The sequence below is a fragment of the Apteryx rowi genome, unplaced genomic scaffold, assembly GCF_003343035.1.
Source record: "Apteryx rowi isolate R43461 unplaced genomic scaffold, aptRow1 scaffold_148, whole genome shotgun sequence".
NCBI classification, from domain to species: domain Eukaryota; kingdom Metazoa; phylum Chordata; class Aves; order Apterygiformes; family Apterygidae; genus Apteryx; species Apteryx rowi.
This window is the reverse complement of record NW_020447730.1, coordinates 642,174-658,661: the sequence shown is the minus strand read 5'-3', so window position 1 is coordinate 658,661 and position 16,488 is coordinate 642,174. Positions and strand designations below refer to the sequence as shown.

General features: G+C 38.4%; 1 protein-coding gene across 13 annotated transcripts in view; it reads left to right on the top strand.

The window, feature by feature from the left end:
• The window catches only part of TRAPPC9 (trafficking protein particle complex 9), a 460,967-nt gene that overhangs the window by 61,063 nt on the left and 383,416 nt on the right, over positions 1 to 16,488 (top strand). For all 13 annotated transcript variants that reach the window (XR_003252299.1, XR_003252300.1, XM_026058552.1 and 10 more), the window contains 3 exons: positions 1,907 to 1,992; positions 12,118 to 12,244; positions 15,527 to 15,659. Coding sequence is in view for 11 of the 13 variants with exons in the window: in XM_026058552.1 (XP_025914337.1) it covers positions 1,907 to 1,992; positions 12,118 to 12,244; positions 15,527 to 15,659 (346 nt within the window). In the remaining 2 variants the exon portion in view is untranslated. The remainder of the gene's footprint in view (positions 1 to 1,906; positions 1,993 to 12,117; positions 12,245 to 15,526; positions 15,660 to 16,488) is intronic.

Genomic DNA, 16,488 nt, shown 5'->3' with positions numbered 1-16,488 from the left:
GCAGCCTAGGATCGGTTCTTAGTGGAAGACGTTTGTGTGTCTTTAGTTTAGAGGAAAGCTTAGAGTGATCAAGCAATGCGTCTCCAGCATGTTCTTCTGGTAACTCCCTTTTCCAGAGTCACTTTTTATGTAGTTGTGTGTTTGTGTATAGGATGCATTTTCAAAAAGGATGTTCTGACTGTATAGTAGTCCGTCTAATCTGGAAATTGCCGTAGTTCACAATCACTGAAGTGCCCATCTCCATTGGAACAGCCCTAATGGGGGTTCGGTGCTTAAATATCTCTGAAGGTCCGTGCAACCGCTCTTTAGAGGAATAACTGATTCTTTCGGGGAGTGGAAGAGGCATAAGACTTTTTGGATGCTAATAAGCAAGCATATAGATAAAATTCTACCAAACATCCCCTACAATTGCGCTTTTGATCATTTTGTTTTAATCAATTTTTCATTGCCAGGTTTCACAGCATTATAACCTGTTCGTATCTCAGAATATATGTTTTTAAATTCCACTTGCATTAATTGGAGTTAATCATTTGCATTGCGAACGTCTCCCTTGAGCTGTCTGATATTGCTTGCAAAATGTAACCACGTAGTAAATGATTGTGAATGTGTAATTAGATTACAGAGAGTTTTAACTGTAAATTACAGTCTTAATAATCGTGGTTTATACAGGACACTTCTAATATCCTTCTAAAAAGTATTAATAAAGTTTGTTAAGATTATTGAGTAAACTGGTTAAAAGCTAATCCATATATGTTATAGATTAGGTGATGGTCATGATTTAGTGAATCCATTTAACAACCATCGTTAAACCATCTTTTGTTTATTTGGACTGCAGTTCCTCAGCTGACAGGGAGAATATTWTGACCTTCAGTTTAAAGCCTGAGCGTAAGGTGCTGGTGGTTAGCTGTGAGAAATGTGGCAGGTAGACAGTAGCTTCTGGACTGAAAAGCTTATGACATGCTGATGTGAAATAGTCTTTCTGAAGTGAATAGTTCCTCAGAAATTGCATCTCTGCTGCTGACCTCATTTCCTTAAATTTCTCACTTTCTTAAGTTAAAAAACCCAAATTTTAAACTTGGCAGGGTTAAGTGTCTTTCAAGCCGAACCTCTGTCRTTGAACAACTGTAGTGAAATACAAATCGTAAATACATGCTAGTCCCTAATCTCTGCTCTGGTCATGTGTCTTTCCTAAGCGTTTTCAGAGGTTACTTAATTTGCTTTATTGGTTAAGTCTCCATTTTGTGACTCTCAAAAAATATATATCCATATATCTATGACACCTTAGCGTCATCCTCCCCTATCACAGCATTTCCCACACTTCTTACTGTTTCCCACAGAAAATTAATAGGAGGAAACTCAGGTAGCATCTTGCTGGTGAGCAGTCTTTTCCTTCTCAAGAAGTAAATAAAAGAACATCCTGAATTACTCTCAGCTAAGCGTATATGAAGATATGTTTCCATTACTGTTATTTCCTCCTTCCTGTATTGTTCACTCTGTGTCTGGTTGCTTTTTATCCGAGTCTCGTTTAGACAAGACGATGTGTAGTCTGTACCTAAATCCACGTATGCAAGCTGTAAGTGTTTAACGTCAAGGATGCGCTTGAGTAGTACTTTGAATTGATGCCTGAGTTAGTTTTGCCCGTGTAACGCTGGCACGCTGAGGCTTTGGAGCACTGCAGCCCGTATTAATGAACGCGTCTGGTCCTTAAACCCGTCACTCTGCCTGTGGTTTATACCTCGTGTCCCTCAGTGCACCTGAGTGGGGACTTGGGTTGTGGCGATTATACAGGGATTTTAATTTAGAGCGTAAAGATGATATAGCAATCTGACAGCTCAGCTGATGCTATTTTTTTTATAACACTGTCATTGGGCAATTCCTGTATTAATTCTGTAATCTTTTGGTGTAGACTTCCAGTGGGTCCAGGGAGATGTGTGTGAAGTTCAGCTGATGGTGTACAACCCTATGCCTTTTGAGCTCCGAGTGGAAAACATGGTATGTATCTTTCTAAATTTTCCCTTTTATTCTTCTTAAAAAAATGTCCCAGTTCTTTTCTAAGTTGAACTTTCAAATATGGCTTTCTGTATATCACATAGTTCAAAAATTGCTTAAGCCGGTATAACCTCAGTTTAACAGTGCAGTAGTGTCAATTTTCTCCTTATATTTTGTGGTGGCGTTGAGGTATTGAAACAAAAATCTTTGCCACTCAGAGTGTTTAAAAACTTTACTGTTACTTACTTGTAAATCAGTTCTGTACCTCCCTGTGCATTGATTAGAACTCATGCTGAATAATTTAGATATACTGGCTTTCAAGCAATAACCATATCCTGCGACATAATGATTAGTGTATTCTTCCTAATGCAGTTTAGCAATCTGCATTTGTCATAGCTCTCCAAATTCCGATTTTACCTACCCTTTTTAAAAACTAGGAATTAAAATAATTAATTCTAAAAAGCCGTGCTTTTTAATGGAAACTTCAGCTCATGGAGCTGCTGTTCCCAAAGATGTGTGTTATTTGAAAATACAATAACATACAGTGATCTGGAGGAAGCAAAACAGCTAAAATACCAGGCAGGGATGTAAGGTTAGAAGAGAACCTGTTGGTCAAGCCCAAGCCTTCTACTGCTTTGGGCAACTGTATGATATTCTTGGTGGACTGCTCTCGTTGTATCCTGCAACAAGCTAGGTTGGTTTTGTCCTCTTTATACTGAGTAGAAGCACTTTTTAAAATTGTGATCCGTTTAATGGTTTTTATGTTTTATATCCACTCACTCCTAATCTAGCGTCATCCTTAACTAATTTTACCCTTTTCCCAACATTTAATATCGTTTTTAAAAATAATCATGTCTTTTAGAGCCCATCGTTCTGTTTGGCTAAGTGAAACAAGGTATATATATTTGCTCAGTATTTTTGATTATTTATTGATAGGTCTATTCCAGTGGCTAGTCAAACAGTTTGTTAAATAACTAGCAGACTGACATGCTATAAAATAAAAAATATTTTTCCAGCGGGACCAAACACACCCAGAGGTTGTGTTTATAGCTTAATAAAATTCGTTTTTGGAAGTTACCACACTGGTTGCTTTAGCAGCATTTTATCTAACACTGAAGGAGCTATCCCAAATTGTTAAGAACGAATAGAAAAATTAATTGTAAAGTAGTATCTCAAAGGCAACTCTAATTTATTTAAACAAATTTTCATTTATAGTCTAAATTGTATTATGTAACTAATCATGTAATTATATATTCAAGAAATTGGTATTGGATAGCTTATCCCTAGAATTTCTTAACGAGGACTTGTCTGAAGGCTTGCATACAGTTAAGAACTGCAGTCCCCTCAATTTGGCGGTTGTGAGACCACATCTTCAGAACCGCGTCCACTTTTGAGCTCCCAGTGCAACAGAAATCCTGACGCGCTGCGGTGAGCCTGGCAGAGCGTTCCCAGGGTGGTTAGTGCGCTGGAGCAGGTGACTGGGGAGGAGAGGTTCAGAGCTGCATCTGTTCAGTCTGAAAAAGCGAGGACTAATGGGGGATCCGTACCGGTGCCTTCAGCTACCTCATGGGGAGGTGCAGGACAGCAGAGCCTGACTCTTCCCAGAGGAGCAAAGCGTAAGGTGCAACGGACAAGTTGCAGCAATGGAAATTCGGATTAGATATTAGGAAAACTTTTTTTTTTTCTTTTCCAACYCTGAGCATGGTCAAACATTGGAACAGATTGCCCAGAGAGAAGATGGGGTCTGYGTCTTCAGAAATATTCAAAACTTGCCTGGAAAGGACTGTGAACAACCCARTCTAACAGCAAAGTTGGCCCTGTTTTGAGCAGCAGGTTGGACCCGAGGGYCTCCAGCATTTCCTTCCAGCCTAAGCCCTTTTCATCCTATGAGTTACTACTTTATCACAAGAATAAAATCTTTTGTTTTTATTTTAATAATTCAAGGCACTGTTCAATATTTCAAAGTGTTTTGGTTTATTATTAATGCRTACTCGTGCCTGCAGTCCACACGCCTCCTTGTTGTCTGATTTCTCATGATGTGTCACCTTCTTTAATATTACTGTAGACTYGCAGAGACACTTTCTTAGTGATCGCATCCTTCTGCGGCCTTCAGCGGCAGTTTTGGCTTATTCTTTGACTCAGCGCCTTTCCTTTGCAGCATGCCCACTCCTTCACCCTGGCTCTCAGTAACTGGCAGGCCTYGGCTGAATTCCCCTCTGCTCAATTGCCCTCGTTCTTTCCCACCTTTCSTGGTTCACCATTCATCAACATGCAGCTCTTCTGAAATCAATAGTCTGATTTCTCTCCTGCTCCTTATCCCTTTCAGTCATCTTTTGGCTCAAGATTTGCTGCTATACTGGCTCACTTATTTTAAGTTAAATGAACGCTGGAAGCATCAATACAGTCTTTTATCGTGATACTTTCCGAACGTGTCTTCCCGTTCGATATGGCTCAGAGTTGTGTAGGTAGATAACTTAATGTTGAAGCACAACACAAGTTGTTAAGCAGAGTAATTCACCGCTGAAAGCCTTCCCTACCCTTTTTTTCCCCCCATCATTTGAAGTGTTTATGTCAAGTTTGTGTAGTTCTATTGAAATATGCTTAAGGAAAAATAATTGAATTTTTGGGCTTGACATTAAAACCGTGGAGAGGTGACTTAGTGATCAGTATCATTCACATGATGAGCTCTGTCCTCACTGAAAAGTTGCGTTTTTGGKTTTTTTTCTTGGTTCAGAGCTCTTTGTGCCGATCTGCCTTGTTCTTGCTGTTGTTTCCCCCTGCTGTGCATGTCATGTCTATGGTTTGGGAGTCTGTTTAGATACCTGTTCTTTACGTGTGTCTCTCTCCTCTCTTTTTCCATATCATGTATTTCTTTTGATATGGTGGGAGCTCTAATCCAGTGAAAGGTGCGATTTTGTTTGTACAATAACAAATAAAAATGTTTAACCAGGGAATGTGGAAGCGACTAGATCCAACAACTATGTATTTTGGCCAATAAAGCAAAGCAGGAGGGATCATAGGTGTAATTAGAGAGAACGCTTTGGTAAAACTTAGCAGGTATCTTCAGTCAACAGAGTGGGAGAGATACAAATAAGCCTAATTATTTTGTCTTAGATGGGTTAGAATCTTTTTGCTATCCTGGTGGTGGAACCAAAGTAAAGAGAAGCTTTGATGTATATCTGGAAATAAGTGCATATACCACTTTTTTCCAGGAATATTAGTTTCTGTTTAGATTTGTTCAGATATACAAAGGCTAGCCTCTACCTCTCTTACAGTTCCTAAGCCTTTTTTGTGCCCAGGAAAGACAAGTCTTCAGATTTCAGACCATCAGAAAAGTGCAAAATTCTGGGAAATCTTTGACTGATTTGTTTTGTATCTTGGGAAAAAATGTTTAAAGCTGTAAATCATGGTAGAGTCTGCTGAGATCCACTGTTAAATAAAATGCATATGAAGATGCAGTGCTGAGTGTCTTAAATCACCTAAGATTTTAACTACTTTTTTTTTCTTTATTTTTCAAGTTTTGTATTAAAGGCAAATGTGCCTTTAATATTATAAGACAGGCTCAAAATTTTTGAGGGAATTTTTTTATTTTTTGAGTGAAACCTTTTTTTTATTACAGGAATGGCTTAGAAGTAAGTTTTGATTAATCACAGAATAGTTGAGGTTGGAAGGGACCTCAGGATCATCCTGCACTTACTGTGGAAAATATAATCATGGTTCTAAGAAGGCAATGATATATATAGGACAGTATAGACTGTATTTAATAAATGAATATTGAGAAAATAAAAAAGTATTACCCCAAAACAGTACCTGAGAGTACTGTTAATTTATTGGTAATTTATGGTATTAAAGCTCATTATTTGAAAGAAACTCTATATTCTGTAGTTTTCATTCAGTTTGGTGGGTATATTTATTTGAAAGTAACACAAATGTGGTGTTTTGATTAAGGATGGTATAAGAATAGCTGTTAAACTATTGGCAAACTTCAAAACTATATTATTTACCAAGAGGTTTTTCGGTACTGATGTTTAAAAATAACATCTAAAATTGTATCTCCTAATTTGATAAGTCTTTGTGCATAATCAATATAATTGAAGATCCACTGGGCAAGAATGTACAYGAAAGAAAGGGAAGACGGAAAAAAATGGTTGGTGTTTCTTAAGATCTGCATAAAATAACCTTGCTAGAAATAGTAGGAGAACCTTTTTTTTTTTTAATAAATATTTGAAAATAGTAATGAACATTGTGTAAAGTATCTTCAATGGGAAAACTAACCTTGTTGTCAGTGTTATTTGAAAAAAGAATGATTGCCTTTCAAAATTAGTAAGTAAAGCCTAAAAAGGCTTTAGCGTACATACCCATTTTAACAGCATCCCCAAATGCTATGATTTTCATACAAGTTGTTTTGCTTCTCTAAAACTAAACCTAATTTTTGAGGGATGGAAAGGCAGACTGTGGTAATAGCATACATATATTCACTCTAAGACTCTTAGGTTGCTTTATAAGAATATAAGGAAATAAATCTTTTTTCCTCTGGTGATTCATATCTTCCCTGAAGAAAACCTGGAATACAGGTAAATTTTTTCTGTAACGTCAAAAAGAGCTATGATTACTAAAATATTATTACTGATATACAGTACAAGAGTCTAGGGAAAAGAAATCTAACACCTACCACCTTTTGTACATCAGATATGCTTAGGGAAAGGATATGACAGTACTTCAACCTGAATTTGGTTGTTCCTGTTATTAGAAAACTTTTTAAGCACCAGAGGGCAATGTTGGGCAAATATTGCTGAATTTTGCCGTCCAGCAAATAGCAAAATTGAACATGTCATTCAGACATTCTAGATATGTCACTGTATTTTAAAACTTACCTGTGTTGATTATGTTTTAAGGGTGAGTGTCTTGATCCCAGTTTATGCCTGAAACTCTGAATACCAGTTGAGGTTTATTTTATTTATTTTTTTTCAATTTTGATGAGTTTTTACACTTTGTTTTAATATCTTTGCTCTTAAAAACTCAAAATTTTACTGAAAAAATTTTGTGTGAGTAAAACTCACATAATGAGAGAAGGGAATGATGTATTCTCCTTCGTGGGATAATACAATTGAGACTGTTTAATATCTATCCCAGTCATAGTCTGTGCTTAATGCACACGTTTTGGCATTTCCATTGCATTTGCTCTGTAGAAAAGCTCTCAGTGTTCATTGTCTTTGTTGCTGAAGAATTACGTGTTAGAATGAAAATACATTTTCAATGCAATATAAGAAAAATACATTGTACTGAGGACTTGATTTGCTTTATCAGTTATCCTGTGATCAGCATGCTGCATTTGTGGATACTATGATCCAAGGGTGTCACTCTGACATTATCCCGGGGGTATAGACCAATGTACGCTGTATTTAGCAATTTTTTTGTTCTACTGTTATGAACTCATTTTATTACTAGTAACTTCTCAAGCAAAGTAACTCTTCCTTCTTGTCCATAAGCACATTCATATTTTGGATGATTGTACTCCAGAAGCGCTCAGGTGCCTGTTTGTCTGTTACTATCTGTATTTATGTTGAATCTTGTCTTGCCTCCCTCCCAAACCTGACATAAGGGAATGTAGAAGAGTCTGCAGTTAACATGCTCATATTGTCTCAGTCCTTTGGCTAAGAAGATGCTTTCTCTGACAGCCGGGTTCTGTTCATTGCTCTTCTTGACCTTTGACTATTTGCCTTTCAAAATATTATCATTAACTTAGTCCATTTTTCCTCAATTCATTTTACTCTTTTTTTAATGCCTATGATCTTTAGCTACTCAAGGAACTCTGGCTGGACTCTGGTTCATCCCATGTCTCAGTTCTCTGCAACGAGAGAACTCGTAGGTGTCAGATTAAAACTCCAGCTGGACCGTGGGGTTTTGGCCAGCACTTCTGGTTTATATGGCAGCCTGTATTTGTGGACATGTGGGTGCTTTTTATGTATTTCTCAGGGCTGTGCTGGTGTATGGTTCTCCTTGGGGTGACTTTTTTTTTCTCTGCAGGGCCCTAAAAAGTCTTTCAGTGGAATGTCTTCCCATGTGCTTCATCAGTCTAATTTGATAATGGAGGATGTCTAATTGCTGGGATGAGGGACTAAACTGTATTATCTAAGAGCAGAAGACTGGTGATACTGCAAGAAGTAAAATGGTTGTATAAATGTATGTCCTAGAATCCAGCATGATTAAAATGCTTTTACCTTTTCTCAATCCAGAGCCATTATATAAAGGTGAATCTAGCAAGGTAATGCAAAATTCCCTTCCGTGTGCAGGGAAGTTAAGTTTTGAAATAGGACACCCAAAATGCCTTTTTGCAACCTATATTCTGGAAGTGCTGACTATTCTAGAGGATAGTCTGTTATTTCAGGGCATTCAGTCAGGCCAAGGAGATAAATTCTGATGTCCTTAAGAGTTGGGGGCATTCAGAGTTCAACCTCTTTTGCTTTTAGGGTGCAGATGTGAAGTACTAGATCCTCCGCTCCAGAATCCACCTGAGCCAGGCCCTCACAATATGCTGCTGGTATGGAAGACTTGCTGTATAATTTCCTTTTAAGCAGAGCATTTCCAGAGTTTTATACAAAACATCAGATTGACCAGCGTGATTTGGACCTCATTCATCTAGTCAAGAGAGCTGTGATGCCTAGGTCTTCCTGAGTTAATAAATACTGTAGGCCCAAAGTTGTTATTTTTCCAGGACCACCTTAGTGACTCAGGCCTTAGCACCTGTGTCTCAAATGCTGGAGGCTAGATGGCTCTTTACACTAGAGAGAAAATGCTTCCCCCCATACTGGGGTGTCCTCACCAGGAGCGAAAAGGTTTCCATGAAGTGAGGTTATATGGAGTAGGGTTTTTGCCTCTTGCTTGGCTAGCTCTGAATCTCTAGTTAGTCTTGGTTCTTGTCCTACTAAAACCCAAGGAATCTGGTCTGTCCTTTGCTTGGATCGTGTCTTATCTGAGAACAGTCTCAAATGCGTTATGCCCTTAAGACTGCTGTATCTTTTTTTCCTATCCCACCAACTTCTGAGTGATTATAAAAAGCACTAATAGTGGAATGAGTGATGAAGACAAAATGTGGTCCTCTCAGGTTGGCTGTGTAATTGCAGTGCTACTTGTCTAAATCCTGACCCACTTAGGAACAAGGTGTCATTTTGTGAAAGCAAACACGGTTATATGGAGTTATCTTAATGGAATTGAGCAGCCTGACATTCAAAGAGAAATTTCAAATATGATGAAGAGTAGTAGGAACGTGGGAGAAAGCTTTCTTTTTTCAACTCCCCCCACCCTACCTGAGGAAAACTGAGCTAATTAGGACCATGTCTTAATGAGGAACTTCCCATATTTCAGAAGAGTGACTGGACTGTGATTCCGCAATGAGTCTTCTGTGCTGTAATTTCTTAGTGTTTTGGATATGTTTGTATGCATTCGATATCTGGATAAATTTTGGGAGTTAGGTAGGAATGGAAAAGTAGCAGTGAGTATATTATTTGTCACAAGGTAAATTCAGTTTAGATGTTAGGAGAAAGTTTAAACTGGGAAGACTGTCTAAACATAGTGTTAAATTATCAGCTTTTTGAAACTACAATTGAGGGACATTAAAAAATTGTCTAGATGAACATGTAAGAAATGGTTTATGTAGAACTGGCTCTGCTTCAGAGCAGGGAGATGAATTAGATGATACTGAGAGGTCCCTGTCAGCTCTACCTTTTGACAACTTTCTATAGTTGATATTAAACCACTTGTTGGAATTTTTAGGACTCTACAAGTCCCTGGATCAAAGTATTTAGTTGAGGTGAATCCTGACGAATTTGAATATATTTGAATGTTTGCCCAAGTGGTAGTTCAGTGCTTTGGGGACAGCTAATTTTACAAAGCCTTTTGTAGCTGTCTTAAGGGTAAGTTCTGGAGCATGTGGGGATACCTTTCATATATGCTCTAAGATTTGCTTCAGTCGAAGCAAAACCAGAGTGATTATGATGAAGACTGAAGCTAAGTCAGTAGTAGAAAGGGTAGATGTTCACCCCTTTTCTGAGGGATGAATCCTCAGGAGGGATTCTTGTTGAATCACATGCAATCAGTCATGTTGTATGATATCTAAAATTAGTTTGTGCTAGCCGATTATTGTAATAATTACTTTGGTCTCTTTGGAAAATATTCTCTGACTGTGCAATATTTCAAAATAAGGAGAGCACAGAGGTCCTTTGAAGTTCTTAGCTACGTAGATGTATCCTTTTGGAAAGCAATGATCAAGTTTGCATTTATGAAGTGGGAATCACAAAGCCTCAGTGCTCTGATATACTGGGTGATGAAAGTGTAGCATGATAGAATTATTTTTTACTTGAAATTTGTTGTCATTGCTCCTGACAGCTGAAGTCTACATGTGGAATTGGGGGAAAAAAGTCTACAAAGACGCAATTGTTAGAATGAAGGATGTATAGCTTTTGGGTATATTAGGCACCGTGTGAATGTTGGTGACTTCAGATCTTCAATAAAAAAGAAGTCAAGAACCTGCCAAATACATTCAGCTTGCTTTCTTAATTTTCTAGTGTGTTGACGACTTCCCTATTCACAATCTTAAATGCAAAACTTTTCTTTATTTATTACATAATGTATGCATTATATAGGTGATTGCTAATTTTCCACAAAACACTGCCTTTTCAGGAGGGAAGAAATTCTGATGAAGAATTTCGTTCGGTTTTTGACCATTAGGGGTCAAATTTAGTTAGTATCCAGGAATTGCTTGAAGAAAACTTGGTGGTGATTAGGCCCTATGCAAATCAGGCCATTAAAGACTAAGTGCATACGACAGGTCAAGTTCCAGTCATTGCCTGGATAATTCAGGTGGTGCCATTTTCTTTTCCTGCAGTACTTGTTATCAAATAAGTATCAATTTTCCTAATTTCTAATTGAGAATAAGAGGCAGAAGAGTGCTAGTTGTTTGCCTTTTGCACCTGGCATGAGCAGTAGAGGTGCCCCATTCAAAAACCTGTTTAATTAGAAACTAGGCAATCATGAGTGTTTTCAAGGGAAAGCAAGTACTAGTGTTCTGGCACTGTGCAGGTATCACTGATGGTTCTTAAACTTTGTTTGGTTTTCAGCCTCTGTGTGGCTTTCTGTGGCTCAAACTGTTAATCTTTTTATCTGTCTTTACAAAAGTAGTATCCACCTTTTTGATAGCCTCTTGCGTTCCTGTGAAGCAGTTTCATAGAACTGGGGTTTAACCCAGTTGTACTTTCCATATTAAAAGTTGGAGAGAATAATACTAGATAACATCTTCATAAAAAATAAATATTTAAGCAGCCACAGTGTTGCACAACAATAAATTTATTACTTCTAACAGTACGTACTGTGTTCAAAAGTCTTAAATTTATAAATGGAGATTAGAAAACCAATTAATCTAGTCAGGAAAGTAATGCTGTATTTAAAAGTTTGTTAAATAATTTTTTTGGCTTCATTTCTTGTTTTTGTCTCATGTTTTAACTTCAGGAAGCTTAGAGATTTCTCTGACATGCATTAAGGGAGTAAATCATACAGACTAACTGCAGATAYCTAGGCTGGATAGACAGTCAACTTAGCGAGGTGAATGTCTTATTCCAACTCCTAATTTAGACATTTAAGTTAGATAATAAAGTTAGACTGGCTGTGTTATCTGTAATTATCCAGATTTTTCCTCCCTCTAGATAAGTCTTTTTTGGCCAGGAACTTTAATTTAAAGCTAGGCAATGGCTGCTACTGGTGTTTGATTTCCACTGTCCAAAATATAAGCAACTATATAAATAAGGTCACAGATACAATTAAATGTAGGTACAAAAAACACCTTGCAGATTATATCACTTAGGTTTTTTATTGTGCTTGGGTATATATTTTTATTTGTAATCCATATATTTTCCCACCGCAGACAGATCTTGAAACGCATGCTTCACTATCCAATACAAGTCTTACAGTAATTCTAGATGCGTGCTTGTGTCACCAGTACTTTAAAACCAAAGCAGCTTTTATGACAAATTTGAGTGAATCCTAAAAGCGTTTTGATGATGTAATGTAAAGGATTAAAATATAAGTGTTTGTATCTTGTAAGTGGATTTATATGTGTAATGTGCCTTTTTCCAGGGTCTCTTGACAGCAGGAGTAGAATTTGAATCTCTTCCTGCAGCGCTTTCTCTCCCTGCGGAATCTGGTCTCTATCCGGTAACTCTTGTTGGTGTTCCGCAAACCACTGGGCAGATCACTATCAATGGTAAGCAATATCTTCAGTCATTCTCTTCCTAGCAAAACAGTTACATTTTTTAAGTCTCTGCGGATTGCATATGTTTCTATGACACAGTTTCAGTTGGTATCCTTTATATATTTGCTGCTCTGAATTCTCTCCATGTAAAACAACCTCCCTCAAAAAAAAAAAAAAAAACAAAACGAAAACCCCCTTTTCTGTGCTAGACTTCCTTAAGAACATAGCCCGTGATGCTGAAAAATCACTTGTTTGTAATGGCAGCAATGAAGAGCTATTTACAATAATATCTCCAGTATGAGAGGAAAAGGATAATGAACTCAAACTCCCCTTCATTAATGTTTTCATTTGAAAATCTTCTGAGAAAAATTACTTAAACTTCTGCATGAGAATGCACGGAGATAATCTTGCAGTTCATTTTTCTCAATTAACCATGTTCATGTAAGACTACAGAAATTTTTGTAAATTGCTTGAGTAGAAACAATTTAGCTGATGTGGGTAGTCTGTTGCAGTGCAGATATCATTTCATTAATAAGCCTAAATAGAATTGTGTAAGTAAAGAGAATTAAAGAGCTTCTGTAGAAGACTAGCAGATCAGTCCCTTAGAAAAGGTGGTAAATGAGAAGATGACAGATTTAACAAGAAGTAGCACTGAAGCATATTACCAGTTTACAAGTTTAAGTAGATGTTCCTGGAATATAGGATTACAGGAGAAGAACCATTTTAATAAAGTTCAACACCAAAAGAAGAGGGCTCTGAACCTGAAAAAATTTTGTTCAGACTCAGTTTTTCTTAAATGCTTTTCTGTCTGCTCATAATGCTGTTCTCCATTTGGTTTTTTTTTCATAAAGTATTTTAGTAAATTCGGAATAGCATCAAAGCATTCAAAAACATTTATGATGTCTGCTTTTAGTTTCACATACTAAAAAGTATTACAAGTAGAGGAGTTGATTTCTGCATTTGGCTGTTATTCATGTATTAATGTGAATATTGTGAGGCTGTGCTAGGCACATATAGTAAGGACAAATTTTTCACTAGTACTGTACATATTTTTTCTGGAAACTTTCTAGTAATTTCTCTTCTTTACCCTATCAGTGGATTCACAGAAAATCTTTCTTTTTTTCCTTTTTCCAGTAAAGAAGAATGTCAGTGAATTGTCTCTTTGTGCCCACTTTTTTGACACTAGTGTGTCAAACAATAAATTTTCCTTTGGATATAGGTTGTATGTATTGCAGAATAGCTGGGGTTGGAAGGGACCTTTGGAGATCTTCTGGTCCAACCCCCCAGCTCAACCAGAATCACCTACAGCAGGTTGCCCAGCACTGTGTCCGGGCAGCTTTTGAATACCTCCAAGGATGGAGACTGCCCAGGCTCTCTGGGCAACCTGTTCCAGGGTTCCACCACCCCCACAGTGAAGAAGTGTTTTCTTGTGTTCAGGCGGAATTCCCTGTGTTTCCATTTGTGCCCATTGCCTCTCATCCTGTCGCTGGGCGCCACTGAAAGGAGTCTGGCCCCATCCTCATGACATCCTCCCATCAGATGTTTATGCACACTGATAAGTTCCCCCTCAGCCTTCTCTTCTCCAGGCTAAACAGGCCCAGCTCTCTCAGCCTCTCCTCGTGTAACAGAGGCTCCTGTTCCTTAATCATCTTAGTAGGCCTCTGCTAGACTTGCTCCAGTGTGTCCATGTCTCTCTTGTACTGGGGAGCCCAGAACTGGACGCAGTACTCCAGATGGGGCCTCACCAGGGCTGAGTAGAGGGGGAGGATCACCTCCCTCGACCTGCTGGCAACACTCTTCCTGATGCACCCCAGCATACTATTGGCCTTCTTGGCCACAAGGGCACATTGCTGCCTCATGTGCAACTTGGCGTCCCCCAGAACCCCAATGGCCTTCTCCATAGAGCTGCTTTCCAGCCAGTTGCCCCTCAGGGTGTAGTATTGTAGGGTTGTTTCTCCCCAAGTGCAGGATGTGGCATTTCCCTTTGTTGAACTTCATGAGGTTCCTGTCAGCTCACTTCTGCAGCCTGTCGAGGTCCCTCTGGTGTATCAGCCACTTCTCCCAGCCTTGTGTCGTTTGCAGACTGGCTGCGGGTATGCTCTGTCCCGTCGTCCAGGTTGTTAATGAAGATGTTAAACAGTATTGGCCTCAGTATCAACCCCTGGGTGACACAACTAGTAACTGGCCTCCAGCTGGACTTTGGGCTGCTGTTTGCAGTCCCCTGAGCCTGGCAGTGCAGCCAGTTTTCAGTCCAACTCACTGACCACTTATCTAGTCCACACTTCATCAGCTTCTCTATGAAGATGTTATGGGAGACAGTGTCAAAAGCCTTGGTAAAGTCAAGGTAAACAACATCCCCTGCTCTTCCCTCATCCACCAAGCCAGGCATCTCATCGTAGAAGGCTATCAGGTTGGATAAGCATGATTTCCCCTTTGCAAATCCATGCTGACTACTCCCGATTGCCTTCCTGTCCTTCTTGTGTCTGGAAATAGTATCCAGGATTAGCTGCTTCATCACCTTCGCAGGGACTGAGGTGAGGATGACCGGGCTGTAATTCTATGGATCCCTTTTCTTCCCCTTCTTAAAGATAGGGGTGACATTTGCTCTCTTCCARTCCCTAGTATTACTTGGTAAGGAGTCAGTGTTCAGGTAATTTCCTGTTAAATAGAACCTTTTTTTTTTCCTTTAGTGACTGTAACCTTTTACTAAAACATGATAATGTGACAATCAAAGAATGAGCTGCCTTTCACAGGGGGACTCTGTGTGTGTGTGTATTTTGTTTTGTGGGTTTTTTTGTTTTGTTTTTTAGACAATTCATTTGCTTTAGAGTGTGTTTTTTAAGCTTCTGGATACAGTTTCCTATTAATATTTTTTAGAGGAAATGGGCGGCTCTTAGCATATGTTGAAGGTTGAGAAGTTTTGTGTACACCAGTGGATTAGGTGACGTGCTGTTGTAAAATGGTGGTCTGCACACTGTGACTTGTGATTACAGAAAACTTACCGCCAAGCGTGGTAGAAATCCTGGACTCTATTTTTTGTTTTGCCTGTCATAAATATAAAAGCACAGATGCATGTTATTCATATGATGTGGTGTTTTTGTAAATATTATCACTTTTTAGGGGATTGAAAACCTTTTTAAATTTTGTGTCCTAGTAAGATTCTGCTGTAGAGAAGGTGGTGATTTGGGTAGTGGAAACACTGGCAAGATCCGACTGCTAAGCTTTCTGTACATTTAGACCTGTCAGAAAACCAMATAATTTCAGAATATGCTGTTATTTTCTCCCTAAAATCAGGTTATCATACTTCCGTTTTTGGAGTCTTCAGTGACTGCCTTCTGGACAATCTGCCAGGAGTCAAGACCAATGGCTGTACTGTTGAAGTCATTCCAGCTTTGCCAAGGCTGCAGATCAGTACCTCCCTTCCAAGGTGAGAAACTGAATAAAGTGGGGATTCTGTCTCTGCTATTGTTTATTATGCATAAAATTAATACAGTTTAATTTTAACTTTTACACTAGAAATGTGAAACACAAATTTGCTTGCTTTTTTTGTTACTGGTTGAAATCTTGGAATTTCGTAGAAAATGTATTGAGATCTAATTAACTGGGGGAGTGTACTGGTTGGTCTTTATTAAAGATGTCCTTTTAAAAGACTGATTACTATAAATGCTAAATTTTTGTAAAATGTAGAAGTAAACAAACACAAAAAAACTTATGTATTAATGTAGGATTGGAAGGGAAGCCTCTGGAGATCATCTGATCCAGGACCTTGCTCAAAACAGGGCCCCCTTTGACAGTAGATATGACTTTTAATGTTAGATCAGGTTGCTCAGGACATTATCTAGTCAAGTTTCAAATATCTCTATGGACGGTGTTTCCATCACCCCTCAGGGGAATTTTCCAATGTCTGACCAACTTCACTGTGAAAATTTGTAATCGGAATTTCTCTTCCTGCAACATATCCTAATTTGTCACTGTGCACCTCCAAATGAGTGTGGCCATGTGTTGTCCTCAGGTAGTTGATGACAGCAGTAAAAATCTCCACAATAATATTCCACAATAATAAAAGTTCTGGCAAGACATTGATCACATTCAGTTTTTGGAACTTTTCAAAAAAGTACAGAGCTGCTCCCTTGTGCACTGTAAGTGAATTTCTATTGTTAGAAATTATACATATGTTTTCACTGAAGTTGATGGGAGATTTACTATCATTTCGGGAAGAYTAAGATTTCATTTTAGGGAAGATTCTTTTTAGAGAC